Source organism: Oryza brachyantha, chromosome 2 (assembly GCF_000231095.2).
Source record: "Oryza brachyantha chromosome 2, ObraRS2, whole genome shotgun sequence".
Classification (NCBI taxonomy): Eukaryota; Viridiplantae; Streptophyta; class Magnoliopsida; order Poales; family Poaceae; genus Oryza; species Oryza brachyantha.
In genome coordinates, this window is record NC_023164.2 from 621,320 (window position 1) to 637,682 (window position 16,363).

General features: G+C 41.8%; 1 protein-coding gene and 1 pseudogene across 1 annotated transcript; both read left to right on the forward strand.

The window, feature by feature from the left end:
• The first annotated feature begins 493 nt into the window (after positions 1-493).
• On the forward strand, positions 494-7,374 carry LOC102707650 (disease resistance protein RGA2-like). Its single transcript, XM_040520283.1, has 5 exons — positions 494-773; positions 884-1,010; positions 1,870-2,220; positions 2,484-5,076; positions 5,158-7,374. Exons 3-5 carry the CDS (start codon positions 1,917-1,919, stop codon positions 7,172-7,174), a joined length of 4,914 nt encoding a protein of 1,637 aa, XP_040376217.1. The 5' UTR covers positions 494-773; positions 884-1,010; positions 1,870-1,916; the 3' UTR covers positions 7,175-7,374.
• A 2,148-nt stretch (positions 7,375-9,522) lies between these two features.
• Positions 9,523-16,363, forward strand: LOC102708864 (annotated as a pseudogene).

Below are 16,363 nucleotides of genomic sequence, written 5' to 3' on the forward strand. Positions count from 1 at the left end.
AAGGCCGACCGAACTATATTAAGATCGAAAGGAATGCACAAATGCATTCAGTTTCTTCAGAAGAAGCTTTGCTGTGTCAATTGTACCCCGACCAGATTAAGAAAAACATGTATCAAAATTGGATTCAGTTTCCCTTCTACATTAACCAAGAGGGTTGGGATGACACAAATAACAAGTGCCAGCTCCCAGCTACAGGGCATGTCTTGGAAAAGAAAGATGAACGAACTGTACCAAGCATTATGCGAGCAGTGAGATTCAGCATTATCACAGTAAGCTAATATTTGGTTCGACAGAGCAATCATGGATGGAGAAAATGATAAAAACAGAACAGAAAATGATAGGAGGCAGGAAATGGAGTGGATGATGACGACGATGGGCCGACAGTTCAAATGGGCCGTCTATGGGCCTGTCGTATTCAGGTATTACTATGTGAGAGAAATGGGCCGTGACTGTGTCGACGCGTGGCTGGGCCGGCGGTGGTGGGAGGGGAGCGGCCGTCGTGGTGTCCGCCGGCGGCGATGACGGCGCGAGCGGGAGAGAGGGCGGCGGCGGCTTGCCTTCCGTTGCGCGCTCCCTCCAGCCTTCCAACCTGTTGCACCGCAGCACGGCGCGAGAGGGAGGGAAGGAGGGGGTGAGCATTCTTCGTTCCCCACCCGTACGTCTCTCTCCCAAGTTCCTCCTCAGCGCCATACAATCGAGTATATTCAGCTGCCCCCATCGGCAATGCTCGCGTGTGGGATCCCTCTTCTCAACTTGGCCGACTGATACGTCAGGTCCCGCTCTGCAGACTTGAACTTCTTCGCCATTCGTTTTTTTTTCAATTCCAAGTGGGTGCTGGCAAAATCCCCAGATGAAACCTGAAATTCCGTCTGGATTGGTCCAGTTTATGAGGATTTCAACTTCAACGGCGGCAAGGATTGGTTTGGCAGAATCGGTTTGTTGACACTGGCATCGGCCACTGCCTTGGTTTGGAGACTCATTCTCAGTGCAGTTCCAAGTTCATTGATATGGTAAACTTATTCTGTATTTTACAAGTTGCATCCTTGGCTAGATAAGTTAAGGACTTAGAGTATTAGTTTTTCCAGGGCTAGTAGGTGCGCTTCCACAAAATTGTGTTTCTATTATATCCTTACAGTCTACTACTACATCCGTTTTCACAGTATAAAATTCTTTAGCATTGTATAGGTTCATTTGGATGCTAATGAACGTAGATATATATACAAACAATGTACATTAATTGATGAATCTAGATATGACCAAAAAGTCTTACAATATGAAATGGGTGCAATTTTACAGTTCAACAAAAAGTACCTCGAGGTACCGGTACCTCGCGGTACCAAATCGTTTCTGATCGTTGGATCTAACGGCACACATCCTACTCATCTAGATCCAATGGCGAGAAATGATTTGGTACCTCGAGGTACCGGTACCTCGAGGCACTTTTTGTTGGACTGGAACAATGAGAAGGGAGTAGTATGATGGAAATGTTTTTTCTTCGCTGCCTCCTTGTACCACTTGTAATATAGTAGGGCTGTTCCACGCATGAAGCTGCCTAACCATCTTATCCTGATAGTATTTTACGGAAATTAGCTGGTACATAACATCATGACCAAGTAATTTCCTCAACGTTGATGTGTTGTACACTAAAGTTCATAAGTAAAGAAGTGTGCTCATAGGCACATAGACAGTCACAATAATAAACAACTTACCAATGATTTATTACACATATGGACTGAAGAACCTACAGTGCATACCCCATATCATGTTTCTTTGACTTGCTATGCTGCCTTCCTTGCTTTCTTCCATCCCATATTTCTCCCATAATGCATCATTGCACTACTTTCTTCTAAAGCCATTTGCTTGTGCAAGGCTTGTTCGTTCTTCTACTATCACCTGCCTTGGTGCACTGCGAGCTGATGGGGTTAGTTGTCGCGGCAGCAGCTGAGGCTGCAATAGGATGGGTGGTGCAAAGCTTCCTCGAAAGTTTCTTCACTGGACAGATGCAAGCGTGGACTCGTGAAATTGGCCTTGCTGAAGAAGTGGAGGAACTTGAGACGGAGATGAGGAGCATCCAGATGGTGCTCGCAGCCACTGAGAGTAGCAAGATTGACAACATGCCACTGTCTGAGTCGCTTGATGAGCTAAAAGAGCTGCTTTATGACGCTGAGGATGTGATGGACGAGCTTGACTACTACCGGCTCCAGCAACAGATTGAAGGTGGTGCAGCATTAATCAACTTTTCTATTCCATATTTTTTTAGCTTCGTGCTTCTTCTGCATTTGTTAATTTTTTAGCTCACTATGTGACTAAGAGCAACTGAATACCATAGGAACCGCCCATAAGTTTTCCACTCGGTTAATTGAGATTACTTTCCCAACATCTCAACTTTTGTTATTTACCGCATGTCCTAATTATTAGCAGTTTTCCACGCAAGTGGTTTTATTTTGCTTGTCACCATAACAATAGGACTTTTGCTTATCCAGGGAAAGGTTCTAGTTCTGCTACTAGTACTAACCTTGAGGGAAGTTGTGTGTCTTCATCCACTCCATCTTATTTTCAACAAGTATGCAGCATCATGAATCATAGTATTAGTTGGGTTATGCATGGAACAAAAAGGAAAAGAGAGGGAAAGGAGGAGCCAACTCATAGCGCCGTGCTTCCTCTTGAGACTAAACATGATATTTCTAAGAGGATCAATGAAATAGTGGATCGTTTACGCACTAGGGGCAAGCCTGTGCAAGGGATTCTTCAGCTGGAGATTTTACGCCAAATTGCAATGCCAAAGCATAGTCAGAGTGAACCTAGGAAGCTTCGCCAGACAACTTCTCTTCCAGTTGAACACAAGGTTTATGGGAGGGACAAAGAGAGGGACAAGATAATAGAGTTGTTGACAAAGTTGGAATCTAGCGATCTAGGTGTTCTGCCATTAGTTGGAGTTGGTGGTGTTGGGAAAACAGCGCTTGCTAGATTTGTATACCATGATCAAAGAATTAAAGATCATTTTGATTTGAGAATGTGGGTTTGTGTATCCGATAGGTTCAATGAAAAGAACCTTACACATGAGATGCTAGAGCTCGTATGTAAAGATAGACAAGGTTACAAACATATTACCAGTTTTGATGTGCTACAGAGGACCCTTCGGAAGGAAATTAGACGCCAAAGGTTTCTTCTCGTATTGGATGATATGTGGGAAGATGGGGACATGCGTGGATGGGATAAGCCGCTAGCTCCGCTGAAATGTAACGAAGCAAATGGCTGCATGATTTTAGCAACAACTAGAAGGGCATCAGTTGCAAGAATGATAGGAACAATGAGTAAGGTTGAAGTGAATGGTTTGGATGAAACAACCTTTTGGTGCCTCTTCAAGGCATGGGCATTTTTCGGTAGTGCAAACCATGAGAGAGATCCAACTTTGCAATCCATTGGGAAACACATTGCTAAAGCATTAAAGGGCAACCCACTAGCTGCACGGAGTGTTGGTGCACTTCTAAACAGGAATGTTAGCTTTGAACACTGGAGGAATGTTCAATACAGATGGAAATCTCTTCTAGAACATGATGATGATATTCTAGCCATCTTGAAATTTAGTTATGAATTTCTACCGGTCCACCTAAAGCAGTGTTTCTCATACTGCTCTCTGTTCCCGAAGGATCACAAATTTACAGGGGAAAAGTTGGTACATGCTTGGATATCACAAAATTTTGTGAAGTTTGAATGCCATTCTAAGAGACTGGAGGAAACTGGGAAGCAATATTTGGATAATTTAGTTGATTGGGGCTTCTTCGAAGAGGTTGAGTCACACTATGTTATGCACGACCTAATGCATGACTTGGCAGGAAAAGTTTCGCAAAATGAGTGTGCTACGGTAGATGGATTGGAATATAAGAAAATTTCACCAGGTGTTCGGCATGTTTCAATCATAACTACTGCCTATGATAAACAGGAGCCTTCCAATTTTCTTACTGAGAAGTTTGAGAAGATATTATGCAGTATCGGATCTATGCAAAAATTGAGAAGCTTGATGTTCTTCGGCAAGAAGAGCATACTTTTATTAAGATCCTTACGTGGTTTATTCAAGGAGTTAAGAAGTTTACGATTGCTAAGGATATATATGACAACTGATGATATCAGCGGTACACACAATTTGTTAAAGCCGTATCATCTTCGCTATCTTGAATTCTTTGTTTTCGCCACCAAAAAAAAGTTTGGATATCGAGACACAGTCAATGCTTCTATTCCTCAAGCTTTGACAAAATTTTATCACCTTCAGGTGTTGGATGCTGGTTGTGAAGGCGATTTTGCAGTACCTACTGGTCTCAATAATCTCATTAATTTGCGGCATCTTATTGCTCATGAGAAAGTGCATTCGGGCATTGCTGGTGTTGGTAATTTGACCTCTCTGCAGGAACTAATATTCAAGGTTCAAGATGCTGGTAATTTTAGTATAGGACAACTTCGAGCCATGAATGAGCTCAAAACACTTGGAATTTCTCAACTTGAAAATGTGAAAACTCGACAAGAGGCTAACAGTGCAAACTTGGGAGAGAAAGAGCATCTTGAAGAGTTGTCATTGTCATGGGATGATAACTACTTGAGCCTTGAACCTAATTCAGACAAAACAAGAGATGATGTCCTTGAGGGTCTTGAGCCACATCACAACCTCAAACATCTACAATTGATTCGATACACTGGTGCTACATCTCCAACTTGGCTTGCTAGCAGGGTTACCTCACTGCAAGTACTCCATTTAGAGAATTGCAGACAATGGAAAATTGTTCAATCTCTTGAAATGCTTCCACTGCTTAGAAAGCTAAAATTGATTAGGATGTGGAACTTGATAGAAGTCTCAATTCCTTGTTATTTGGAAGAGTTGGTCTTAGTTAATATGCCAAAATTGGAAAAATGTGTTGGCACTTATGGGCTAGATTTGATTTCTGGTATGAGGGTGTTGATAGTGAAGGATTGCCCTCTACTAAACGAGTTCACGCTTTTCCAAAACGACTATTTTCATGCTGAGCAGAAGTCATGGTTTTTGTCTCTCAACAAACTCACAATCGGTCATTGTCATCATATAATGTAATTTTCTCTTCTTCATCATGTTTATTCAGTACAGTTGTATAAGTTTCCTACACTTACTTTGTAAAATTTATGTAACAGAGCGTGGAAGATCCTTCCGCTTGAAGAAATGCAAGCACTCAAGAAGCTTGAGTTGATGGATGTGCCTATTGTTGAAGAATTGTCAGTTCCTTCTCTGGAGAAGTTGGTGTTGATTCAAATCCCAAGGTTGCAAAGTTGCAACGGGATAACAACTGCTCCATCTCCACAGTTTTCGACTTCCCAAGGAGATCAAAGGGAATTGGTATGTAGTCTCCGGGAACTCACTATCAATGATTGCCCCAGTTTGATAGTGCCGTTTCCTATCCCGCCTTCTTCTCTGATTTCATTCTTATCCATCAAGGGACTTCCATCATTTCCAACAATGGTGATAAATCAGAGAGTTCTCACAATCGAATCTAATGAGTTGAGTGAGCTCGATGGCAGGATCTTACCATTCCATAATCTGAACGGAATAATATGGCTAAACATACGGCATTGTCCAAACTTGACCCGTATTTCAATAGATGGTTTCAGCAAGCCACACGTTATGTCAAAGCCTGTTCATGATAACAGTATACCCGATACGAGTTACCCTGTCTTCTCATCTCTCACTTCTCTCACCATTCAGTCGTGTGGGATAGCAGGTCAGTGGCTAGCTCTAATGCTTCCTCATTTGCAGTCTCTTGAGAACTTGGAGTTATGGGGCTGTCCACAGATAAAATCCTTATCAATAAGTCAGTCTACAAAAATGGAAGCACCGCACAGTTTGGCTTCAGCAGAGACAACCTCAGCCAGGGCTGAATACCTTCTGCAAATTCCTTGTAGTCTCCTCCGTACTCTGAAACGGTTAATTATTTGGGCATGCCCCGACCTGGAGTTTTATGGAGTCAATGAAGGATTTAGAGGATGCACCTCTCTTGTGGAGCTACAAATCAGGGATTGCCCCAAGCTGCTCCAATTATTGGTGAGGGAACCCACTGATAATTATCTACTCCCAATATCACTTCAGTATCTCACAATGAGTCCTCTCCCAGCAAACATGCAGTTCTTCTCTGCTGATGGCCTAACTCGCCTCACAATGTTAAGCCTATTTTGCAGCTCATATTTGAAGTGTGTGCAGCTTCAATCCTGTACAGCATTAGAGTGTTTGCAATTAATTGAGTGTCAACAGCTGAGTGTAGTGGAGGGCCTACAACACCTCAGCTCCATTAGAAGGTTGGATATCGATATGAATCATGACCTGTTAGCGCTATGGGATCACAAACTGCAGGAGCAAGGACAGGTTGGACTGCTTCCTCTGTCACTTGAACATCTTGTTATCTCAAATCTCGAAGGCAGTATCCATCCCCGCTTTCTATGCCTCCCATCTATTATGAATTTAAGACTGCGAGATAGTCCAGATTTGAAGTCTCTGCAGTTAGGATACTGCACAGCTCTGGTAGATTTGGCAATTTCGGGCTGCAAAACGCTTGCATCGATCGAGGGCTTCCAGTCCATTAGAAACCTTAGGTCCTTGGTAATAGATGACTCCCCCAGCATATATCCATTTCTTGTGCAGCAGCAAGGGGCGTCTGACATCTGGTCGCAGCTGGAAACTCTAATGATTGATGACTCCTCTGTCCTTTCCGTGCCCCTCTGCAAACGTCTCAAGTCTCTACGATTCTTAGAATTAGATGGGGATGGATATCATGGCGAGTCCATGGTTAGTCTGACAGAGGAACAAGAGAGAGCTCTTCAGTTTCTCACCTCCCTCCGTCGACTTATTCTGTGCGGTTACCAGAATCTGGAGTCACTTCCTGCGAATCTACGAAACCTTGATTCCCTTGAGGAGTTATGTATCTATGATTGTCCGAACATACTAAGGCGGCCAGAGATGGGCCTTCCGCCGTCTCTTCGTCGCCTTCGTTTAAGTGGCTGCAGCGAGGAGCTAAGTATGCAATGCAGAATGGCAGAAACGGAGAAGCTCAGTGTCCAGTTTGTTTCTTCTATTATGGTGCCTATCAAGTTGCAGGGACCAGGTGCGAACCATTCTGGGTATTTTTGGCGATATACAATTCCAGGGTCGGATGTACTGTAGCAGAAACCGGTGACTATTGGCAAAACCTATTTGCTAAATTGCTTCTATGTAGGAGTAGAAGATATCTTTATCTTTTAGAAATAGCTAGCAGAATTGTATTGGACATACAACTCTTAGATTTTCTCTCTATAGATATTATTATTCCGTATACAATAGATTTTTACCAGTATTGTATTTGATGTGTAACTCAGAAGTATGCATACAGCTGTATTTTGTATATAATACACTTTTAAAGGTAGAATTGGATTGATATACATTTCATATCTCCTATTTTTATATATCCAATTATATTTTGTGTACAACTATAACCATCTCTATACCATTGTTTTCTTTTCACCTTATAAACCGCTAACAAAGTTTGAATTTTTAAAACTTAATTTTGGAGGTTTTTTTCATCGCGGTTTATTTTTTAGCATCGGTTTTAAACCGTGAATAACATATATATATATATATATAAGTTTTGCTTATAAATTGTTTTTTGACTGGTTGTATGTCGTTTTATGGCTAATCAATTATAGGCCAAATGTTCAAAGTGTAGTGGTTAACAGTTTTTCTTGTTCTCCAAACAAGAAGCTTTGCTATGCCAATTGTACCCCGACCAGATTAAAAAAAGCATGTATCAAAATTGCATTCAGTTTTCCTTCTACGTTAACCAAGAGGATTAGATTTAGGATGACACAAATAAGAAGTGCCAGCTACAGGACATGTCTTGGAAAAGAAAGATGAACGAACTGTACCAAGCATTATGCGAGCAGTGAAATTCACCGTTCACCGCGGTAACCGTAGTCTCCGTGGAGATACGGTTCCGCTATACCGCGCGGTAGGACTGTTTAACTTTGAGGGGAACTTAAAAAAATTAAAAAAATTTGGTAAAAATATATGTGTTAGAGATTAATTTGTATAACTTTAGTCAAGAAATAGATAAAAAGAATAAACTTATGAACGATTAAAAATTCATTAGTGAAAAAAGAGGGGAAAAGCAAATTTATAATAGCTTATTAGGTAAAATTTGCTTGTAGTTCAATGTTTATAAAAACTTGACATAAGGACGGTATTTTTTGATTTGTAAACACGTAATGGTATGTTTGTATGTTGTATGGTTAGATTATTATGAAAATATTAAAAATATAGCTATAATTTATTAGTTCATACTAAATAGATTCCTATATCAATTAATTGGGATAACATTTATAACTTTTAGAGATATGTATGCACAATAAATATACATGATTTATTTGTTAGTTAAATGAATACATGTGTATTATGTCATATAGAACCTCTGATCTTGTGTGGGAACATGGATAACCCGGATTATGTTTTTCCAAAAACATATCCTAAGTGTCAAAATTATAGTTAACTTTAATTTCCTATTTTCTTATAATTTCATTTTTTAGATTTCTTTTAAAATTTTTACCTCAATTTATACTATCCACGGTGTTCGCTTCAAACCGCGTGATTTTGATTGATCACTGCACGGTTTTGACTGAAAAGTCGTGGTAACCGTGGATTTTGATTTAAAATTTTGAAATTCAAATTTGCGACAACATCCGTGGTTTCCGCTGTTACCGTGCGGTAACCGCACATTCGCTAGGTCGCGGCCAGAGGTCCTTTCACAGTTTCAGGAACCGTGGTGAGATTCAGGCAAGTACTAATGTATAATCGATAATACTACCTATGATCATGGATGGAGAAAGTGAGAAAGAACATGAAACAGAAAAGAGGGGGGCCTGTAAATATCCTCTACTCCACCTAACGATTGTTGCTCTTTCCTGTAGCCATTTGCCATGTCGGATTCCGTACCTATCTAGTGGATATCTTAGAGTATCTCCAAGTAAATGGCTAAATTTAACTTTTCAAATCAAAATTTAGCCAGTCATTATAGTTTTAGCAACTTGAATTTATAGAGCATCTCCAAGAGACTATCCATCCCCACTCTTCAAATCCTAGCAAGGAGAGGATGACGAGAGGGTCCCATCCACGTGGGATCCACGAATAGCAAGTGTGTTAGTGGGGGAATGAGTTGTTAGATTTGGCCATTGAGGACTCAAGTTTAGCCATTCAAATAGCATGGCAAGTCATATAGCCATTCTTTTGGAGCACAATTTTTATACGAAATTGTCAAATTTAACTATAGCAAGTGAGATTACCATTCTCTTGGAGGTGCTCTTATATCTCATCCAGTAGCTGATATCTCATCCAGTAGCTGGGCGTTGTGTTTATATTTGCTATTTTCTAAAACAAAATATATTTTTCAAAATTATTAATAAAAAAATATAAAAGAAATTCGTAGTATATGGAGTGGACTAGGACGGGCTGATGGTTCGAGTGGGCCGGCTACGTGTCTTCTGGGCCGTGGCTCTGTCGACCTGTGGCTGGGCCTGGTGGTGGGAGGGGTGTCGTTGGTGTCCACCGGCGGCGATGGCGATGACGATGACGGCGCGAGCGGGAGAGATGGCGGCGGCGGCGGCTTGCCTTCCGTTGTGCGCTCCCTCCAGCCTTCCAACCTGTTGCACCACAGCACGGCGCGAGAGAGAGGAAGGGTGAGCTGAGCATTAATTCTTCGTTCCCCACAATTACGTCTCTCTCCCAAGTTCCAACTGTATCGAGCGTCCCGTCCCCTCCGTGTCATTCAAGTGTTCATCAGTCCCCATCGCCGATGCTCGTGTGGGAGGGGAGGGGAGATCCCCCCCTTCTCAACCTGGCCGGTTGATACGTCAGGTCCAGCTCTGCAGACTTGGATTTCTTTGCCATTCGTTTTTTTTTTTTCCAATTGCAAATGGAAGTTGGCAAAACCCTGGGTTGAAACCTGAAATTCGTATGGATTTTTTGTTGATTTGTCCAGTTTCAGAGGAGCTCAATTGCAGAATCGGTTTTATTGTACTACCTCGGCTGCTGCCTTGGCGACCCATGTATGGTAATCCTGCATCAGCTCCAGGCTTGTGGATACACAAGATAGGTATAAGAATGTATGGTAACCCTACTTTGTATTTTACAAGTTGCATTCTTGGCTACATGATATGACATGACCATGTTAGTTTTGCCATGGTTTGAAGATGCTTCCACGAAATTGCTTTGCTGTTCTATACTTTTAGGCTAGTACCATTTGCTGTTCTATACTTCGTATTATTTTTTCTTCGCTGCCGCTTGTACCACTTGCAGTTTAGTAGCGCCATTCGATGATGTTACAGTGGAAGACCTGACGCTATGCTCTTTTTTATTTTGGTTTCTCAAGCTCAGGAAGTGAGGTTCCACGAAACTGCTTAACTGCTTTGTAGAATTGCTGTGACAAACATCTCGTAGTTGGTATTCGTACTTAGCATCACGAGCCGCAAATCATTGCTCACAATACCAACTAGTACAATGAATAGCGATTTATTGCAGAGAGACGCTTCTAAGAAGACTTGACTCACAGGCTCCCATATTTCCACCAATGTGCAAGTGTAGACCTCACACCATGTTCCTTTGTCTCCTATCCCTTTGCTACCTGCCTTGCTTTTCTACCCCCCCAGTTGCTTTGTTTCCCCTCTAGATCCATAGTCTTGTTCTAGGCTTGTTCTTGGCTTCTTGCTGCTGCTGCTGCTTCCTTTGGTGCACTGGGGGGCGATGGGGTTGGTTGGCACAGTAGTTGATGCTGCAATAGGATGGATGGTAGAAACCATCCTTGGAAGTTTCTTCACTGGAAAGATGCAAGGGTGGGCTTGCTGAAGATATGGAGATGCTTGAGTCTGAGATGAAGAGGGTGCAGATGGTGCTTGCTGCTGCTGATGGAAGGAGGATTGATAACAAACCACTGTCTAACTCGCTGACGAGCTAAAAGAGCTGCTTTATGATGCCGAGGATGTGATGGATGAGCTTGATTACTATCGGCTCCAGCAACAGATTGAAGGTGGTGCCTCACTCATCACTCTTTCATTCATGTTTATTGCTTTCTGAGATCAAGTCATCCCTCAGTCTATCTCTTGGTTAATTGTGAATCCTTTAATTCTTGATCTCTGTTAATTGTTACTTGGGTAATTAGGAGCTGTTCTAAGACAATGTCTACTTTTGCATGAGTAGATTTATTTTGCTTTTCCCCATAACAATTGGTAGTCTTCTTATGCAGGCAAAGCATGTAATGTTGGCGCTGCAGCTTGTATTAATCCTGAGGGGAGCTGTACGAAAGTAGCAAGCAGCTGCATGAATCAAATTGTCAGTTGGGCCATGGATGGCAGAAAAAGGAAAAGAGAGGAGGAGCCAACTCAAAACATCATGCTACCTCTTGAGATTAAATGTGACATTTCTAAGAGGATCAATGGAATCGTGAAACATTTACACATTAAGGGCAAGTCTGTGCAGGAGGTCCTCCATCTTGAGATCTCAGGCCACAATATGGCATCAAAGCAGACTCAGGGTATGGTCAGGGGTCGACGCTTGACAACTTCTATTCAGGTTGAACGCAAGGTGCATGGGAGGGATGTAGAGAAGGGCATCATAAAAGAGCTGTTAATAAAGGGGAATTCTAGCAATTTAGGAGTTCTGCCATTAGTTGGCGTTGGTGGTGTTGGGACTTGGGAAAACTACACTTGCTAGATACGTATACCATGATCAAACAATTAAAGACCATTTTGATTTGAGAATGTGGGTTTGTGTATCCAATAATTTTAATGAACAGAGATTAACTCGTGAGATGTTAGAGCATGTGTGCAGGGATACACATGAGTATGAAAATATAATCAGTTTTAATGTGCTGCAGAAGACTCTTCAGGAGAAAATTAGACACACAAGATTTCTGCTCGTATTGGACGATATGTGGGAAGATGGGGACATGAGCAGATGGGAGAAGTTGTTAGCTTCATTGAAGTGTAACGAAGCAGATGGATGCATGATTTTGGCAACAACTAGAAAGACATCTGTTGCAAGAATGATAGGAACAATGAGTAAGGTTGAGGTCAATGGTCTGGATGAAACAAACTTTTGGTTGCTCTTCAAGGCATGTGCTTTCTTTGGTAATGAGAACCAGGAGCTCAATCCAACTTTGCAATCCATTGGGAAACAAATTGCTAAAAATCTAAAGGGCAACCCGCTGGCTGCAGGGAGTGTTGGCGCACTTTTGAACAGGAGTGTTAGCTTTGAGCACTGGAGGAAAGTTCAGTACAAATGGAAACTTCTTCTAGAGCAGGATGATGATGATAATATTCTATCCATCTTGAAGTTCAGCTATGAATTTTTACCAGTCCACTTGCAGCGATGTTTCTCATACTGCTCTTTGTTCCCAGAGGATCACCAATTTTCTGCGGAAAAAATAGTCTGTGCTTGGATGTCACAAAATTTTGTGCGGTGCGAAAGCCATACGGATAGATTGGAGGAAACAGGAAAGCAATATTTGGATGACTTAGTGGACTATGGCTTCTTCGAGGAGGTTGAGTCACACTATGTTATGCATGACCTAATGCATGACTTGGCTGAAAAAGTTTCTCAAAATGAGTGTGCCACTGTAGATGGATTGGAATCTAAGAAAATTTCACCTGGTGTTCGACATTTGTCAATCATAACTACTGCTTATGATGAAGAGGAACGTTTCAAATTCCCTAGTGAGAAGTTTGAGAACATACTACAGAATATCACGTGTCCTCAAAAACTGAGGACCTTGATGTTCTTCGGCCGAAATAGCATAATGTTATTACCGTCCTTAAATGCTTTATGTAAAGAATCAAAAAGGTTACGTCTGCTGAAGATTTATGTGACGGCTGCCGACATTAGCTCTACACACAATTTGATAAATCCATATCATCTTCGTTATCTTGAATTCGTTGTTGTCCCAACCACGGATATGTTTGGAATTCTAAATTTTGTAAATACTTCTGTTCCTCAAGCTTTGACAGAATTTTACCACCTCGAAGTGTTGGATGCTAGCAGTGGAGCCAATCTTGTAGTACCTACTGGTATGAGTAAACTCGTTCAATTGCGTCACATTTTTGCTCATGAGAAAGTGCACTCAACAATTGCTGGTGTTGGTAATCTGACCTCTCTTCAGGAACTGATATTCAAGGTTCAAGATGATAGTAATTTTAATATAGGACAACTTCGATCCATGAATGAGCTTGTAACACTTAGAATTTATCAACTTGAAAATGTGAAAACCAAAAAAGAAGCCAACAGTGCAAGATTGATTGATAAAGAGCATCTCCAAGAGTTATCATTGTCATGGAATGATAACAGCATGAGCTCTGAACCTACCACAGAGAAAACAAGAGATGATGTGCTTGAGGGTCTTGAACCACACCAGAACCTCAGACAGCTACAGTTGAGTCGATACAGTGGTGCTACATCACCAAACTGGCTTGCTAATAACGTTACCTCGCTGCAAACACTTCATCTGGAGAACTGTAGAGAATGGCGAATTGTTAAATCTCTTGAAATGCTTCCAGTACTTAGGAAGCTAAAGTTGATCAGGATGTGGAATTTGATATCAGTCTCAGTTCCTTCTTATTTGGAAGAGTTGATCTTAGTTAATGCACCAAAATTGGAAAAATGTCTTGGCACTTTTGGGCCAGATTTGACTTCCAGTCTAAAGGTATTGATGGTGAAGGACTGCCCATGCATGAATGAGTTGACCCTTTTTCACAGTGATTATTTTCAAACCGAGCAGAAGTCATGGTTTCCGTCTCTCAAGAAGCTAATTATCGGTCACTGTCATCATATAATGTACTTATCTATTTGTGTTAAATTTGCTTTTCAATATATTGTGAAAATCATTGGCACTTACTTTGATAAACAATGTTTCAGAGCATGGAAGATCCTTCCTCTGGAGGAAATGGGAGCACTCAAGGAGTTGGAGTTAATGGACGTGCCTGTTGTTGAAGAACTATCAGTTCCTTCTCTGGAGAAGTTGGTGTTGATTAAAATGCCTAGATTGCAATGTTGCAGTGGGATAACAGCTTCCCCACTTCTGCAGGTTTTGACATCCCAAGTACATCAAAAGGAATTGGTATCTAGTCTCCGTAAACTCACTATCAATGATTGTCCCAGTTTGATAGTATCGATTCCTATTCCGCCTTCTCCTCTGATTTCTGATTTATCCATCAAGGGACTCTCAGCATTCCCAACAATGAGTATATATCAGGGAACGTTCTCTATTGAATCTAGTGAATTGACTGAGTTGGATGGCAGGGTCTTACCGTTCCATAATCTGAAGGGCATAAGGTCGATGTACCTACGACGTTGCCTAAACCTGATCCATGTATCCAGTGAAGTTTTCAGTCACCTTGTTGCTTTGGAGAGATTGGTTATACAGATATGCCCTAACTTGCTCCAGCCACAATTTTTGTCCGAGTCAGTTCGTGACAACAGTAGACCTAATACAACTGACATTTTCCTCCCATCTTTGAAATCTCTGGCGATTTCATCATGTGGCATATCTGGCAGTTGGCTAACTCAATTGCTTCGCCATTTGCAGTCCCTTGAGTGCTTGGACTTATGGGGGTGCCCACAGATAAAATTCCTATTAATGAGTCAACCTGCAGAAACAGAAGTGACCAGTAGTTTGTCTTCAGCAGTGCCAACCACAACCAGTGATGAACAGGTTCTGCAAATTCTACGCAATCTCCTCCGTTCTCTAAAGATGTTACGTATTTGGGGATGTCCAGACCTAGAGTTTTTTGGATCCAATGGAGGATTTGGAGGGTGCACCTCCCTTGTGACACTAGAACTCGAGGGTTGCCCCAAGCTGGTCTCACCGCTGGTGCATGAAACGAACAATAATGGATTATTCCCAACGTCACTTCAAGATCTTAAGATGAGCTGTTTTTCAACAAACTTGCAGTCTTATTCCCCTAGAGACCTTCACTGCCTCAAAAAGTTAAGTCTATCTAGCAGCCATTTGAAGTCTTTACAGCTGCATTCATGTACGGCCTTGGAGTATTTGCATATCCTGGAGTGTCAACATCTGGGTGTGTTGGAGGGGCTCCAGCACCTCAGCTCCCTTCGAAGATTGGACATCGAGATGAATCATGAGCTATCAGCTGCATGGGATCTCAAACTGCAGGAGCAAGAACAAGGCAACAATCAGGTTGGAATTTTTCCTCTGTCACTTAAAGAACTTTGGATCAGAAATATTGAAGCTAGCGTCCATTCCCGTTTGTTGTGCCTCCCCTCCATTACAAAACTAGAGCTATGGAGTAGCCCAAATTTGAAGTCTCTACAGTTGGGATACTGCACAGCACTGGAAGAGCTGGCAATTAGCCACTGCGAGTCACTTGCATCGATCGAGGGTTTCCGTTTCATTAGAAACCTTAGGTCCTTGAGTATACTTCACACACCCAGCTTATCGCCATATCTGCAGCAGCAAGGGGCGTCTGATATATGGTCTCGCCTGGAAACTCTAGAGATTGATGACACCTCTGTCCTTTGCATGTCTATATGCAAACATCTCACTTCTCTATGGTGCCATATGTTTCAGTCTGCGGTGGGATGTAATGGCAAACCCATGGTGAGTCTTATGGAGGAGCAGGAGAAAGCACTCCAGCATCTCACCTCCCTCCGAGAAATTTTCTTCGAGGACTGCGACAACCTTGAGTCACTGCCTGCAAATCTACGAAGCCTTGACTCCCTCGAGGAGTTATATATCACCGAATGTCCAAGCATCGTAAAGTTGCCAGAGATGGGCCTACCCCCTTCGCTCTGTTACCTATCTTTATCCGGTTGCACTGAGGAGCTAAGTATGCAATGCAGAATGGCAGAAACTGAGAAGCTCAGGGTCCATATTTGATGTGAACATGACTACTCTTAATACAAATTTTGCTCACATCATATGTCAATTGTAGCATATCAAGATTAAACTGTCCAAGTGCTGGAAAATCCAATTCAACCATCTGCTATAGTGTTGTTATCAAATGACCGCAAAATACACGTACGAGCTCTATTTTGGATCCATGGTACTTGATTGAAAGCTCTTAGAGTTAGAGTCCTCTTTGCAGCGGATGTACATCATCTCCAAATTCCGTCTCAGTCGGCTGCAATCACATAAGTTCATCCAAAAATACCTTTAATTTTCACTCATCTCACATGTAACAATACAAAAGCAAACATAGTAGAATTCCTTAAACTTTATCAAATCACAATATATTCATTGTTTCTCACTGTCTAGTTCGAATGCAGTTATTTTCTATTTCATAAATTCCAATGTAATGGTTATTCAGAGATCAATTTATT